Source organism: Furipterus horrens, unplaced genomic scaffold, assembly GCF_987537825.1.
Source record: "Furipterus horrens unplaced genomic scaffold, mFurHor1.1.pri manual_scaffold_8, whole genome shotgun sequence".
NCBI lineage: Eukaryota > Metazoa > Chordata > Mammalia > Chiroptera > Furipteridae > Furipterus > Furipterus horrens.
Window position 1 is genome coordinate 17465016 of NW_028327178.1, and position 16987 is coordinate 17482002.

Genomic DNA, 16987 nt, shown 5'->3' on the forward strand with positions numbered 1-16987 from the left:
TTCCAGAAAATGTTCTGCAACCAATTAGCGGACTTTTACTAATTTCCCTCTTTATATATTCCCATGTGACCATGCATTGTACAATATCCCAATATATTTTTGCCTTTTTATCACCTGCACAATAAGTTGTATTTAAAAGTATATACTCCTAATGCAGTTCACTATTATGTTTGGTAATTCCTTTTATTTTTTTTATCAAATAGCATGCTTGAAATAATTCATACCTTATATTACTTACAGATCCTCTCAAATAGGTATAATCTAATAGATCATGAGCTTGTAACATTTGAAAATATTGTTGCAAAGAAGCGTAATTTGTTCCTGGAAGTTCCATTATCTCTGGCATATGTCATTATTGTCCAGGGCACAGTTTTCTATTTTATAGAATCTTTAATCCACTTTAATTAATTAAAGGAACTGAAGAAACTAACTCTAATAGCCGAAACCTATATTTGTGGCATTTACTTTTGAAGAAGTGAATTATTTCTATTTCCAGGATAAGTAAATAAATAAATACACAGATTGGTTCAACTGACAACAATTTTATGACTATGACCCAGGATCAGAAAATATATTGTAGAATGGAACTTCAAGAGAAGACAGCTTAAAAAGTACTCAGGAGGTACATTTGGCAAGATTTGTTCATTAACTGGATAGGAGATGTGAGGAAAGAGAGAAACAACAGGGATAATTCTCAGGTATCTAGTTTGGATGAATGATAATATCAAAAGTGGGAGTGAACTTAGGAAGAAGAGATAGTTAAAATGGAGAGCATTTAGACATATTAAGTCTGAAATATCTGTGGAGCATTTAAGCCCAGAAGTCCAGTAGTTTGTTGAATATTTGGGTTAGAAGCAAGGGAAGAGTTTAATCGTATAGAAGGTAGAAACTGATCACTCAAAGTTCACACAGTGACATGAGCTGTGAGTGGTGAGCAGAACTCTGAGAATCACCGATGTTCAGGGAGAAAATAAGAGAATCACCACATTTGCGACGTTGAAATAAATGGAAGTGAATAGAACAGGTTGATATTCATCATGCATTGTCCTGGCAAAAGCTTATCCTGGGTTCAATTTTCAGGTGAAGTATAGAACTAGAATCCATAAGTGTTTTCTAAATCCTAGCAGGTATGAAGCCCAGCAGTCATGTGAGGTATTGTGGCAATTTTTTCACTATGCACATTGGACTTCAGCTCCCCTGTAGATCTTCACTGACCCTCTATCACTGAAATCATCTACCTGAATGATTTCTGCTATCAGACTCTCTGGGGTTTGGTTAATTATCTGTGTATGGTACGCAGGAGTGAAGTCCAACCTTCATTATGAAATGGGATAATGATGCTGGTGTTTGGCAGTGTTTCCAGGTACATCTTGTGCTTACAATTAGCATGACAAATATTGGACAGTGACCTCTCTAGAGCAATATGGTTGTTGACAAAAATATTGAAACCATTTTCCCTGTAAGCCAAGTCATTGTGGTCCTCTTCAGTGAGGGGGTAAGGTTTCCCATGTTCTCCTTTCCCAGACAGGGACTCAGGAGTGGACATGGCTTGGGAGTTGGAGCCAGAATAAAAAAATCTGAACGTTGCCGGAGGCTCAGTGCAGACAAGTCCAAGAGTTATGCACTCCAAGGGGAGGTATTTAGTGTTAGGGACTCGAATAATTTTGTGAGATTTACCTCCAGAAGCTCAACCAAGCTCTGAGAGTAAATATCAAAGAAAAACCCTCTTATGCTTCCAGTTACGGGAAGGAGAAAAGGAGCCATTTTGAAAATTGTTTGGTAATTCTTTTACTCAGCAGTTTTACTTCAAGGAATTTATCCTATAGATAATCTCCCCTCAGGTAGGCTAAAAATTATGTACAAGGGTATTCGTTACAGTGCTATTCATAATACAAAAAACTAGAAATATTACAATGATTGATGATGTACTAGTTAAATCAGGGGTCCCCAACCTCTGGGTGGTGGACCGGTACCGGTCCGGGCCCGTTAGGAACCGGGTCGCACAGCAGGAGGTGAGCTTGGCATGTAATGTGCCTGAATCTCCCAGAAACCGCCCCCCACCCCTGGTCCTTGGAAAAATTGTCTTCCACGAAACCATCCCTGGTGCCAAAAAGGTTGGGGACCACTGGATTACGGCTTATCCATATGCTTAGGTATCAAGTAACTGGCTCAGTAAATGTTTGTTGAATGAATCAAGGAATATATTGTTAAGTAGAAAAAGTGCAGGTACAGAACAGTTCATATTTTGTGGAATAAAAAAAGTGGATGTAAACAGGCAGTAGTTATTTATTCCCTGATACATATAAGATTTCTAGAATCATATACAATAAACTGCTAACATAAGTTACCAATGGGTCATGGGAATGGGCTTGAATAGAAAGTGATGTTTACCTTTAACCTTAAAAAGGAAAAACAAAACAAAGCAAAACTAACTTCAAACTGAGAAGACCCAGAAAAATGACTGAAAAAAATGCACATACCCTTATAGATCGAATCTTACTTATTTTCTACTTCTTAATATAGCGCTTTCATTCCACTCTTCTCACTTGGCCCTGTTTTGCCTCTGTGCTTTTCCTTTTGTTTAGAAATGACTTTTCTCTAGCACTAATATTTTTTCTTCAAGAATCTATATGAGATCTCTGCCCTGGCTGGTTTAGCTCAGTGGATTGAGCGTCGGCCTGCGAGCTAAGTGTCGCTGGTTCGATCTTCCAGTCAGGGTACATCAGAGAAGGAAAACTCTGACTCCCAAAAACCTCCGCTGCCTTGCGGCATACCTCTTCAGGGGAAGGGCTAAGGGAGTAAACCCTGACAGAAAATCCGGAGCCGGAGTCCCTAAGGCGGTTTGACGTTGTAGTCAACACCGGCAACTCCTGCGGCGCACCTGAAGCCAAGCTGTATTGACTCCGTCTTTCCCTTGGACCCTTCAGCTGCGAAGAGAGGGGGGGTCTGCTGCATGGGCAACAGCAGACCCTCCATATCACCCTGCCCAGGCTCTGTAGCTTCAGCGTCATCGCAAGATGTCGATTCAACATGGGAGGAGACAGATACCGTGTCACTCCCGAGTCGGACTGCACAGCCATTCTCGGCGGTGCAGATAGACTCTTAAGAAGCTACACCATCGTCTCTCGAGACGGACGGCTGCCGACGACGACTATATGAGATCTAATGCCTTCATGAAACTTTGCAGGACTATTCCATTTCAAAGAACTGTCTCTCTCTTAGACATATGCTTAGTACTTAATCAGTATTATATAATTTCACTCTTACTCATTTAGTAATTATTTCACTAGTTTTGGGGAAGTTTCTTGCCTCTGTTATATTTGCTTTATAAAACATCCAGCATTACCAATAAGTATTTTAAAAAATTTTATTCTTAGAATACTTAGTAGCCTTGTCTTCAGTGAACATCCCATTTAAACCTTCTGAAATAATTAGGGATTTTCCTAAATAGATAGTCAAAGTAATATTTTATTTAATGGGGTATACTAAGAAATACTAGAGTAATGTTTTTGGCATTAAAAAAAAATACTAATTATACCTCAAATTTATATGGAATCAGAATTGCCTTTATATTTAAGCTACCATCTAGCCCAAGAGGAATTCTTTATTTATTGGCTACAGAAGGTTTAATAGTATAATCATATAATTATGTATATTTGAAGCATTTATGATTATTTTGTCTTCTTGGTGAATTGGCCCTATTATCATTATAGTCTGTCTCTAATACAATAATAATATTCTTGTCCTGAAGTCTACTCTATCTAATATTAATAGAACCACTCTGGCTTCCTTATGATTAGTATTTATCGTTTTTGCTTCATTTCAATATTAACTTATCTGTGTCTTTAAATTTACAAGTGTGACTCTTATAAACAGCAGGCTATTGGGTATTGCTTTCTATCCAGTCTGACAATCTCCACCATTTAACTGAAATGTGTAGCCCATTTATACTTAATGTAAATTAACTTTATCCTTTGAAAATTGCTCATTTTAGGTCTGTTAGGGCACAATTTAGAATGGAGTAATTTTTATCCAGGTTAGATTAGCTGTACTTCTAAAGCATTGCCTTTCTGAGAATTCAGCTGAATGCCCATGTTCGGTGAGTTTCATCAGCTCCTGGATAGTTGTTTTAACTGCGGTACCTTATGGGGCCTTTCTCTATACAATATTCCCTCACTTATCGTGGATATTACATTCTAGACCCCCTCCCCCGTGATAGCTGAAAATCCACGAAGTAGGAACCTTACATTTATTTTAGTATTTATATATATTTTAAGGCTTTATAAACCCTTCCCACACACTTATAAACTGTTCCCAGTCTCTTATTAACCTTTCCCACTCCCTTATTAACCTTTTCCACACTTTTATAAACACTACTTATGTTCTTAAACATATTCTACACTCTTAAACCTACATAACTTTAACAACATATGTATACAGTACCACAAAATCCCGCGATATAGCAAAAAATCTGCAATAAATAATTAAATATAATATTTTTTTAAATCCCATGATACAGTGAGGCCGCGATAAGTGAACTGCAATATAGAGAGGGACTACGTACTATACAGCTTAGTATTTAGCCAAACACTCAGAAAGATCTTTCAGCAGATTTCTTGACCTCCCTCTTGCATTTCTCTCTTATCTAATAATCTGCCCTGCAAATTCCGGCTGCCATAACAGTCCCAAATTCACATCTCTGTCTTCTTAGCTCAGCACAGTATTGAGTATGTACTGTTTGGGTCCCACCATTCTGAACCACAGTCTGGAATGTTCCTCTAGGCTGAAACTCGCCACGTGTAGATCTCTCTTCTTTTAGGAATCAGAATCCTACACTTCAGATGTTGTATAACATCTGAAAACTGTTGTTTCATATATTTTGTTCCATTTCTTAGTTGTTTACAGCAAGAGAGTTATTCAGTACTAGGTAATTCATCGTGGTCTGAGGCAGAAATCTTATAATATGTATATTTAAAGTCCTTCTTTTTGAGAATTAAGAATATAAAGCTATAATATTAAATCTGTATTATATTAGAGAAATAATCTAATCCAACACACTTAATTGAAAGATGAGAAAACTGAGATACAACAAGTCTATGTGACTTGTAATAGATTACACTATGGGTTATTCATAGAATCATTTCATAACCCAAGTTTTCTAAATCTTTGCCTATTATTTTTTCCATTAATCTTCTGAAAATTTCTCCTATGTTTGAAATATAATTTTAACTTGTCAATGTTTTATACTTTAGAATCTTTATAATTTAAACATTCTCCTCACTCTATTTTTTGTTATATCAGTAGTATTGTTAATCCTGCTATTAACACAGGCATGAAAAAAGAATTATTGCAAGTCTATTTTAGAATGATTGACAGTCTATGGAACTATATAATTCCATATACGACCTAGAAAAGGAGACACTTAGTTCTTTTAATTTAATTGGCATTTTTATTTGTTTTTGTTTTTTCAGTTTGTTTTCCTTGCTGTCTAAAAAGCACAACAAAGTTCTGGAACAAGCCACACAGTCCTTGAGAGGTTCGCTAAGTTCCAATGATGTTCCTCTACCAGATTACGTAAGTAGTTACCTTACTTTGTCAATAAAAATTTTTCCTTTCATTGCCAAATTTTTTGATAACAATACCCCTCTCTTCTCAAGATCTGCCTGTGATCCTGGTGCCTTAAAAATCTCTTGATATGCAAAGAAAAGAGTGACTTCTCAAGGGAAAAAACATAATGATTGTTAACAAATGGTTGAAGAAAGTCAACCCTAAATCAATGCTTTTTAATAATTAGGGCTTTTATTACCGTAGTCAAGAAATTCTCTGTATTTACAGAAAAATGAAAGGAGGATTTTTATAGGAAGCATGCAAAAGTTTCTCACTGAAGGGTGGACATAACGTGAATTTCATGGAGAAGGAGAACTTAATATTGAAAAGCCATTGGATTCAAGAATATTCTGCCTTTCTGGGGCCATTTAGTTTCTGTTCTCTGCTGCTTTCTGCTTCTGTGTTATTCTTCTGCTCCCTATAGGCCAGTTTCTCCATGGGCTAACTGAAATAGCAACCCCAGCCCTTCCTCTTCCTCTCTCCCAAGTTGTCACATGTCTGTAAGCCCTGACTCTCACTTCCCGGGAGAGAGACTGACGGGCCCTGTGCGAGTGCTCATTGTGCTGCTCCAGTCTTGTGGGCCGCGGTCAGCAGAGAACAGCGGTGACGGTGATGTGCTGCCTCTGTCCCGTCACCTTCAAGATGAAGAGTGTAATCCCCCTTGACCTCAGGATGATGATGGACTAGCATGATAGAATAATAGGGACGAGAATGCACTGTGAGCTCCTGCAGGGCAGGGCCACTATCTGTGACATTTCTTATATGCTAAAAATTATCTTGTCGTAAACCAGAGAAGTAGTTCATCAAGCTGTAATAAGGCCCTCCCTCAATCCCCAGACACTAAGCTAGTGGGTTGATATTTAGAAACTTTATGAGAGAATTTCTAGATTCTGATTTTGCAGTAGCTATGCATAGGAGACAGCCGGAGAGTTGTTGTGCTTGTTTCCTGTGGTTTGTTTCATTTCTAAATGGTTGTGCTGATATGAGACTGTGGGAACAGCAGCCAGTCCGGATAGCGGTCACTGATAAACAGATAGCTGTGTGCAGCCACAGCCTGACTGGTGCTATTTTTCTTCTCTTATTATTTATTTATTGTGTGTGTGTGTGTGTGTGTTATGATCTGTCATCCTGTTAAGGTATTAAGTTTATAATTCCAAAGTATGATACTTCTCTCTCACACACATACAAAAAAAAAATGTTATCTTTTAAGGTTTTCCTGCTAGTTGAATATTATCAACTTTTTTAAAAATTAGTATAATAGCTCGCTTCTATCCTTGCTATGACTTGTTATAAGAAAAATATTTCTTCTTAATGGCTCCTGGAAACCTCAGTTAAGGTCAGAGTGGCAGTGGGGATTGTGTTTATTAAGAATTTGAATTCAGTCCACCTGTAAAGGTTTTGGTATTTTTGTGCAGTTTTCATTTATTTGATTTATGTAGTATTTCTGTGTTTTTATTTCACAAAAATGTGTTGAATGTAAATAGTCCTGAGGTTGCCCTAGCAGCAACCCCCTCTAATAAGAGTCCAGAAAACTGATATTTCTGTGAGAAAATGGGTTCTATTTAGCAGCATTTGCCAATCATGGTGGCGATGATGCAATGAGAGGGTGTTGAACTCTTTACCAGACATAGGAATTCTCCTGTTGAACTGTACAGTTTTTAGAGTCACTGTTTTCTTCTTGCATGAACTTTTCACTAGGTGAAAATGAATTTCTTAAAAGCATCTGCTTCCTAGAAATACTGAGAAAATTCCATTTGGAATCTGTTATTAACAATCCTTATTTTAACATTTGTGTGCATGAAACTTTACGAATCTCATTTTCCGAATGGGCTTATGAACTTAAATTTTGCTGCCTTTCTTCAGAGTTAATCCGAGAAGGTGGGTTACACTGATTCAGTAGTAGTTTTGATAACTGTGAACCCCTCCTCCTGCCACTGATCTGAAGGTGATTAATGAAACAGCAACGTAAAAGGAAGCGCTGCAGTATGTTCTTTTCTGATAACTCCATATTTTTTACTCGCCGTTCTCATTGCTCAAACATTACGTGTAAGTGATTTACACACTTGAAACCATATTCTCATTGTCATTCGCTTTTAAGTTGGTCATTAACTGGAAAATAAAATATATTCCTCCCTCTCATTCCCCAGAAATTTTACTCAAGTGTCTTTGCTAACCAACAACTGCATAAGATTCTGTGTTCTGGATTAATGCTTCAGACCACTTGTTTGCAAAAGATGAAAAAGGAAAACGAAAGGGTCTTAAGGCAGCAGTGGATTCCCTGATATATACTTTCTGTACCAGGATAAACTATATTAGCAAAGATTTTGAATAAGTGCTTAAAATAAGGATATGTTTTTCTTCTCACTGTAGTACATAGAGCACTTCCTGCCTAGAGGTTTCTGAGTTCATTAGGAAAATGTTTATTCTCATTATACTGTATAATTCACAAGTCATTTGAGTAACAACATAGAAAGCAAATAGCAAGTTACAAAAACACCAGTATTATTACTGTAGTACAAGCATGTTTGTCTGAATGTCTCAAGGGCAACCTGAAACCTTCTACCAAGTTCTAGGTGATGAGGAGACGCCCTGGCTGCTTAAGGGGCAATAAACAGAAATGGCACATGGCTCCTCTGTGGGGAGAAAAAAGCCCACCACAGAGAGTGACAGCTGGCTCTGCCCCTGCACAGGGGCCATAGAGGTGTTGAGGAAGGCAAGGCAAGTTCAGTTGACTTGGCTAAGCTTCACTGTCTTTATATCAGGGTTTCATAAAATTTAATTAAATGACTAAAGGAACAGGAGCGGATTGTTGAAGAAGAATCTTGCAACAATTAAAAAAAAAAGACTAAACCTCTCAATTAACTTTGCTCATATACACCAGAACCTCAATATAGAAACTGAAACAAAAATCATAAATGAGTTATAATGCTTTTTAAACTATAAGCATGGTTTTTAATTATGAATATTGTCACAATGTCACATAAGCTTTGTTTTCCTAATTTCTAACAATCACCTTAGCAACTATTTGAGATGAGAAGAATCTAACTTTTATTCTAGGTGAAACCATACGGAATAAGACTATATTGCCCTTTCATCATCAAAGGACTTTTCAGTTTTTCCTTAGGATAGACTCTCCTATTTCTTTCCAAGCAATGAAATGCAAAGGCACAAGCCAGAAAGAGCAAGAGCCAGAATCAGAAAAACATTTCCTTTCCTGATTACACAGCTATGCAACATTTTCCAGCACGCTTGCATCTTCACGGGGGCATCTGACTAGCGCTTGCTGGTGGGATGTAGGTGGAAGTCACGGCACCGCTGCACTGTCTCCCACGTCTCTCTCCCCGCCATCCTATGCGAGCTCGATGCAGGAAACCTGCTGCGGAGTCAGCTCTCACTGGATGGCAGTGTCCGGAATCCTGAAGCATCTCATGGAAGGCGCACTGAGGGTCCTGGTGGCCTGTGATGCAGATCAGCAATAAAGCTTTACTACATTAAAAAGTATGGGCAAAGGAGCTCAATAGACATGGGCAAAGGAGCTGAATAGACATTCCTCCACAGAAGACATACAGATGACCAATAAGCACATCAAAAGATGCTCAACATTATTAGCCATTAGGGAAATGCAAATCAAAACCATAATGGAGTTCACACCCACTAGGATGACTATAATCAAAAAGGCAGATAATCACATGTGATGGTGAGGGTATGGACAAATTAGAATCCTCATATAAACTGCTGGTGAGAATATAAAATTATGCAGCTGCTTTGGAAAACTATTTGCAGTTTCTCAAAAGACTAAACAAAGAATAACCATATGACCTAGCATATGGTAATAAATACCTGTAAGGAATTGAAAACATATGTCCACACAAAAATGTGAATATTCATCACACCATTATTCATAGTAGCCCTGCAATGGCAACAACCCAAATGTCCATCCCTGGTCAGTGGATAAATAAAAGGTGGTATATCCATATAATGGAATATTATTCAACAATGAAAAGGAATGAAGTGTACTGATGCTTGCTTCCAATGGATAAACCTGGAAAATATGCTAAGTGAAAGAAGCCAGTAACAAAAGACCACATAGGCAACTCTTACAGAGGTAAATAGAAGGTTGCGGGCGGGGAGTGACTGCTAAAGGGATGACAAAAAGATTTTAAAATTAGATTGTGGGGATGGTGGCACAACTCTGTGAATGTACTTAAAACCAATGAATTGTACATTTTAATTCGGGGAAGTCTATGGTGTGTGAATTTTATCTCAATGAAGCCATTAAAATTTTTTAAAAGGTAGAACTTGGAGCACTAGTTAAAAAATAGGAAAAAAAACAACTATTTATTGAATGTAAGAGCAAATATCAACATAGCTGGCATTATGGCATGAGGGTAAATGTAGGAAAATTAACCTTATACTTTGGAAAAGTTAATATTTTCAAGGAAAGAAAGCATGTTTCTTGTAGAGTGACTTGACTTTAGAAACTGCTAAAGTCAATTAGATAAATAGCTACAGTGTATTTTACAGTCTGGTTTAAGAGCAAATAAATGGGAACAAGCACACTGTCCATCAATAAGGGACTGATTAAATAAAGTATAAATTCATCCAATGCAATGTTGTGCAACCATTTTTTAAAGAGTGAATTCCATGTATATGGGTGTATCTGAAGAGATATAACACCTAAATCAGTTTTTCAAAACCCATACTTTATAGTGTACAGGTTAGTGTACATGTGTATTTGAAAAAAGCATTTAATTAACGGGCACAATTTACGAAAAACCATTAAATAGTAGTTACCTGTGGGGAGTCAGACTGAAGGGTAAAGATAGTAGAACTTTATACTTTTTACATTATATTGTTCATATAGATCTTGAAATCTTTTTCAAGTATGCACACAATTTACTTTCCCATCCTTCCTTCTTCATCTTTTCTTTATTATTTCAGATAATTTTAGACTTACAGAAGAGCTTTAAAGAATTTCCATATGTCCTTCATCCAGCTTTCTCCTTTGTAAATGTCTTACAGAGCCGTAGACCATTTACCAAAACTTAAGAAATTAACCTTGGTACAATACTGTTACCTCAGATAAATCTCGTTTGAATGTTACTAGTTTTGACACTAATGCCCTTATTTTTTTTGAGGACCCAATCCAGGATCCCACATAGCATTTTGTTGTCATGTCTCCTTAAGTCTTTCCTCGTCTTTCATGACCTCGAGACTTTAGAAGAGTACTGGTCAGTTACTTTGTAGACTGTTCCTCAACTTGGGTTTGCGTGGCGTTTTCTCATGGTTGGATCAACATCACGCATTGTTGGGAAGGATACTACAGAGGTGATATGCCCTTTTCAGCGCATCGTATACATGATGTTGGTATGTATTACTGGTGATGTTTACTGGTGTTTACCTTGAACACATCACGAGCATGCTGTCTGCCAAGTTTCTTCACTGTAAACTTGCCAACTTTTTCTTTGTAATAACTATATATTTTGTGGAGATACTTTGAGATTCTGCTAATACCTTGTTTAAACATTTTCCCACAAATTTTAGCATTCACTGATTGCTCTGGCCTGCAGCACATTTTACTGATTTATTAATGATTTTCTACCTGTCTCACTTCTTCTATATGTATCAATAGCATTCTGCAAGGAAGAGTTGTCGCCTCTCCCCAGTGTGTTTATTTATGCAGTTATTATTTATGTCAGAATGGACTCCCAGATACTAATTTTATTATTTGTTTTATAAACCAGAACTATTATTTTGTTGTGTAGGTAGTTCCAGCTTTGGCATTGGGAGTGCTTTAGGTTGTGTCCCCTGCCCTTTGAATGTGCTTCCACCTTTATCTTTTTCTTCCCTTCCTCCCTTCCTTCTCTCTCTCTCTCTCTCTCTTTCTCCTTTAGACCCTTAGGATGCTCCAACTCATCTTGTATTTTCCCTGCTCCATCTTGTATTTTCCCTTCTCCAGCCCTAGAATCAACCAATTCCCCATAGAAGATCATAAAATTTAAATCAGGATCCTTACAGTTACTTTAATGATGTAGAAACTAGTGTTTAAAAAAAAAAAACAGAGCCAAACCTGGTGAATAGGTTTGGTGAACATTCGTAAAGAACAAGACTGCTTTGAACTTCAATGGATCCCAATCCCCACGCTGATTAGGTCCCAGGAAGTTCCTTTAATACAATTGATTTTAAAATTCAAGTAAATAAAGCCTATGGCAAATGAGCAAGCTCCCCCTGCCACTTTGTTTTCCTAATTAAAAACCAGACCTTACTTTAACATAATAAGACTGATTTTCTTGGCTGTATTGTAACTTGGCTTTGGACGCACTTCTGAACGAGGAGTTCCAGAAAGGTTCTAAGGATGCGTAAGGACAATTTTTAGTTGGAGGGCTCACTTCCCTCTTACTAAAAAGAAATAACAGTAATTCCTCCATTCTTAAAAAGCATACCTCCATTGAGGGAAAGAATATTGGCCTTTATTTATTCCTGAAGAGGAAGTTTGTCTTCTCCCTTCTTACAGAGTATAGTAGAATATTATTCTAAAGGATTTTTCAAATTATCATTAAAAATACTTAAATAACTTTTATGTTGCTTCCTCTGGCTTATAAAAGGAAATAGGATGTCTTTGCACTGAAATCTGGCAATGATTAATTAACGCTCCAAGTGAAGTTTAAAGAATACAGAAAAAAATAACCCATGCATATTAAATTCAGTAGCAATGTGTGATAAATTTGTAGAGACTGGTGATCACGGTTTCCTTTTCTTGTTCCCTTCCCGTTGTAGTGAAAAAATTCCTACCTGCTGCTGTGCAGAACTAATAAAAAATAAATTAGAAAAAACACCCTTTCCTGAGATTTTTCAGATTGTTATTTAAGAAATTATTATTTTAATTTTCTTTTTGCTCAAATTTTGATTGTTTCTCCCTCTCTCCTTTTCTGCCCAAGTTTGTAGTTCCTAATAGAAAGAAAAGAAGCCTACTATTTGGAATTTTCTTTGATATATCCTTGATTTACATGGCAAATAGAAAGCAGCTGTCTATTTAAACATCTAATTCTTGAAACCATAGTCCCCTCAAGCGTCATCTGGAAATAATGTAGCTTGTAAAACAAAGCTAAGAAGAAAAGGCAATGTTTGTTTTATGTGGGATGAATGATTTCTGTTGGGGTCCTTTAATTCGGCTATTATGAGGGTTATTAAAAAGCAGTATTACAAAAGAGGTTTAAATGAAAAGAATTTTTTTGAGCTGGTATCTTATTATTACAGTTGATTATAGTCAAAGCTGCAAATGTTTTTTAAATGGCACTTTTAGTTTCTCCAGATAAGACCACTGCCCCCCCAAAAAATAAAACCAGTAATCTTACTCATTGCATGAATGGAAATACAACTCTTTTTTCCTTAGTCAATTTAGTTTCTGAAAACAAATTGTATTTGAGAATTCAGCTCTGCCTGTTTTTCTGGAACTTTCATGAATTTCTGAAAAATTCTTAATCCTTGTAAGAATATTTGGGGATCACCTGATACATGCAAAAATGAGCATGAAAGCATCAGAGTTTATCTAGACTTCAGGTATTATTAGAAGATTCAATTAACACTAGTTAAGAGTTAAATCTAAATTGTTTCTTAATTTATTCATGAGTTTCTTGAGTTCTGATATTTGAGACCTCCATCATGAGAAGTGGTATACTTTGGGAAGTAGAAAGGCAAGTTAGCTTTTGCTTTGACAGTTGTTAAGAGGCTAATTCCATGACTGGAGTATATCGGTTTTCTGGATTTGTTAATACAACAAAGCCGTTATTTTTGGATAGTTGACATATAAGAACTAAATTTCTTTCCTAAAATATACTTGGTGCCACAGAAATGGAATCACTTAGCGTGTTTGTTTAATAATCAATAGGGCAGGCATGCTTAATGATTTTCACACACTTGAGTCACCTGGTATTTCCTATGATCTCAAACTTCTATTTTGACTGAGGTCATGAGGAGAGTATTGGGTTGCTCTGAAACACATCTTTTTTCCTTTAATGGGCAGTGCTAATCAGCTGAGTGATTGGATTAATGATTTTTCTCCACTTTTAGGGTCATGTTCAAAGCCTAAAAAGTGCTGAGCCTTTAATAATCAGGCATTGTCTTTCTTACGAAGTTATTTCATACTGGTCCCTGAATTCAGACTAGAACAAGAGTAACTTTTATTAGTAGTTGTGCTTTAGTTTATTAATGAACTCCAAGTCCTATGTTTACCATACCCATTGTGAATGCTCCACGTAATTACTAATATTCTCCAGGTTAACAGCAATACCAGTTACAAAAGAGTAATGCGTGCATAAACACACTCCATATGGTACTTGAAATACCTCATTCTTTCATCCGACAAGTAGTGAGCAACCACTGTTTTTTCAGGCACTTTCCTCTGCCCTATGAAGACACCAGTAAAGATAAAAATTTCTGCTCTCATGAAGCCTACATTCTCATGAAGAGAGATGTATAATGATTGCACAAACAGGTAAATGAATGAAATGTCAGAAGGCCCCATGGGAAAATAAAGCAGGATAAAAGAATTGTACAGCAGTGTGAATATACTTAGCACTGCTGAACTGATAGAAAAATGGTTAAGATGTAAATGTTACATGTTTTTCACCACAATTTTTTTTTGTTGTTGATAAAGAATATGAGCACTGAGATCTAAAAAGACTAGATTTAACCTTCATGTGACCTTGACCTTATTAACTCCTCTGATCTTCAGTTTTCTCATTTATTAAATAAAAGCAATAATACTGTACCCGTGGGACTGTTGTGAGAATTAAATGAGAGAACGCACAGAAAGCATGTAGTGTGATACTGGGCATGTAACAAGTGCTGTGTGAGCGTTAGTGGCCATTGGTATTATCACTACAGCTTCTACCACTTCAGTGTTGGGAAAATAGGCCCTTTATTCTCCCATCACTAACCACTGAAGGCGGCCAATGAAAAGTCTCTTTTCAGGGCACTGTAGCATAATGGAATAAGGCCACACTGCAGGTTAGACTCTCATTTTAGCACTTACTAGGTATGTTACCTTGGTTAGTAAATATTTAGTGACCTTAGAGAAGTTAGTATAGCTCTCTGAGCTTCAGTTATCTATCAAATGAGGATACTAGTATCTTCTCTGTAGAGTTAAATTTAATAATAGTGATTATACATACTATGTTCTTGGCTAATGTCTTGATCATAGATTTTCAGTAAATGATGGATGTTATCATACCATGATATATATTCATTCAAGTATATTTATCATTGTTCAGGAATGGAAGTTAAGATGAGCTTTTCCATATATTCTTGCTGGGAAAAATTTATCTGAACATAAGAATAATCAATTTCTGATTTAATTGTGGGCTTTAGAGCATACTATTAAAGTTGTATCTCTTTCTCAACTTTAGAAATTTCAGCGTATGTCTTTTCTTTGCTTATCAATGGAGCCGTATTGCCTTTCTATTTAGAGGAATGATGGAGTGCTCTGTCATTGGTGATTGTGGCAAATTAAAGGTTAACTTGAGTAGTTGGTGCCATGTTAACCTGCTCTTTTTCAAGTACCATGAAAATCCTATGCCTAAAAGAACTTGTTAGGTATCAGATGCAAATAGACAAAATGATGAGTGAACAGACATGGACCCCGCGCCACCTCAGAGAGCTAGTAGAGGGAAAAATCATTTAGCAGGCAAATAAATAGAAAATTATAAATAGATCTAGGGAAAATAACTGACATAATGCAAGAGAATTGTGAGAATCCTAATTCAGAGTTTAAGGTATAGGAAGAGGTTGGGTATTTGTTCTGTGAGGAAGTGGAATATAGCTGAAACCTGACAGATGACTAAGAGTGAGCCATGAGGAAGAGTGGGGGTAGAGTGTTTTAAATAGCATGTGCAGGCGCCCTGAGGCAGGACAGAGCTCTGTTTCTTCAGCACGCTGTAAGCAGGCCAGAATGTCTCGGAGAGTAGCATGGTCAATGTCAGGCGAGGCCAGGCCTGCTCAATTGTAGGGGTTTGGGATGTTATCCATAGAGTGGCATAAACTCATTGAAGGGTTTTGAATGGTGGGTGTACCTTTGAAAAAGTATTATGGAGAAGTGATTTAAAGAGGTAAGAGCTGAGATTGAGAAAGAAGCCAGTGAAACCAACCTGGTGAGAGATGACAGTGGCTCAGAACACAGAGAAGTCTAGACTGGAAATAGAAATGTATGTGTCATCAACCTGAAGAAGATATTCAAAGTCATGGCAGTCGATGAGTGCAGTGAGAAAGTGGCACGAGAGGGATACAGGATCAGTCCAGAGTTCTGAGGAACCTCCAACCTTCAGAATTTGGATAGAAGAGGAAGTGCTTAGAACAGAAATTGGGGACAGCCCAGGTGCATGGTGTCCGATGGGTGTGTCTTAAAGAGGAAGAAATGCTAAACCAGCTATGGATTGAAGATTGAGGATGAGATGAGGATTAAAACATATCCACTAGTTCTAGCAAAACAGGTGGCGTCCGGTCACGTAAAAGTGGGAATTATTTTGGATACTGTAAACTGGCAGGTAGCTATTTTTTAATTGAAGTCTAGGAAAGAAAAAGTATAAAATTAATTATTCTCCATCTCCTGTTTAGCCTTCCTTTAACTTCAAATACGTCTGTACTGCTGTTCCTATTTCTTAGCATAGCCAACTTGATGAAGTTGTGTGGACTAATGAGTTAAACTTGTTTAAAAGACTAGTTTTATATCAGTGCCTTAATTAATAATAATTCATAATAATAAACCTCATAGTAGTGAAATATTCTGATTAATTTTCTTAAAATCTATATGTCTCAGATTTTAAATGAAGTTATGCTTAATAAGCCAAGTGAAAAGGAGTCAAGTCGAAGTGTATTTGCACAGCTCAGGTTTTAGGAGTTCCAAATGGCCTCATCATAGCACTGGGGTTATTTTTATGAGATTGCACAATATACTTAAGTATCTCTTACCTTATTATATAATAAGCTTTGAACTCACCATCCCATCCATGGTTCAAAGGAAATACTCTTTGAAAGCATGTATAATGTATTTTTGCATGTTTGTCATTTTCCTTTCAAAAAATATAGAGGAAGAGGTTTTGATAACCGAGTACAAAGAGGAAAATAAGTGCCGTGTAACAAAGGGTGACAGTTTGCGTGTGCGCATGTGTGTTGGGCTTTTGTAAGAGCTTTAGGTTGCCTTTTTTTCTTTTCAGTTTTTCATCCTACTGTCCTTACTATTATATTACTTATGGAGAACCTCCTGTCCAGTGAGTTCAAAGCACTTACAGTCATCAAGTCATTTATTTCTTGGATGTATTGAATGGGTATCCATTGTTCAAAAGCCTGTGGGCGTAGGTACAAAGTTATAAAAGCACACAAATTA

At 36.9% G+C, this 16987-nt stretch overlaps 1 protein-coding gene across 4 annotated transcripts in view; it reads left to right on the plus strand.

Moving 5' to 3' along the window:
* Window positions 1-16987, plus strand: part of DYM (dymeclin) — a 268960-nt gene that overhangs the window by 178310 nt on the left and 73663 nt on the right. For all 4 annotated transcript variants that reach the window (XM_090285536.1, XM_090285535.1, XM_090285537.1 and 1 more), the window contains one exon: window positions 5472-5574. In XM_090285536.1, the coding sequence (XP_090141662.1) occupies window positions 5472-5574 (103 nt within the window). The remainder of the gene's footprint in view (window positions 1-5471; window positions 5575-16987) is intronic.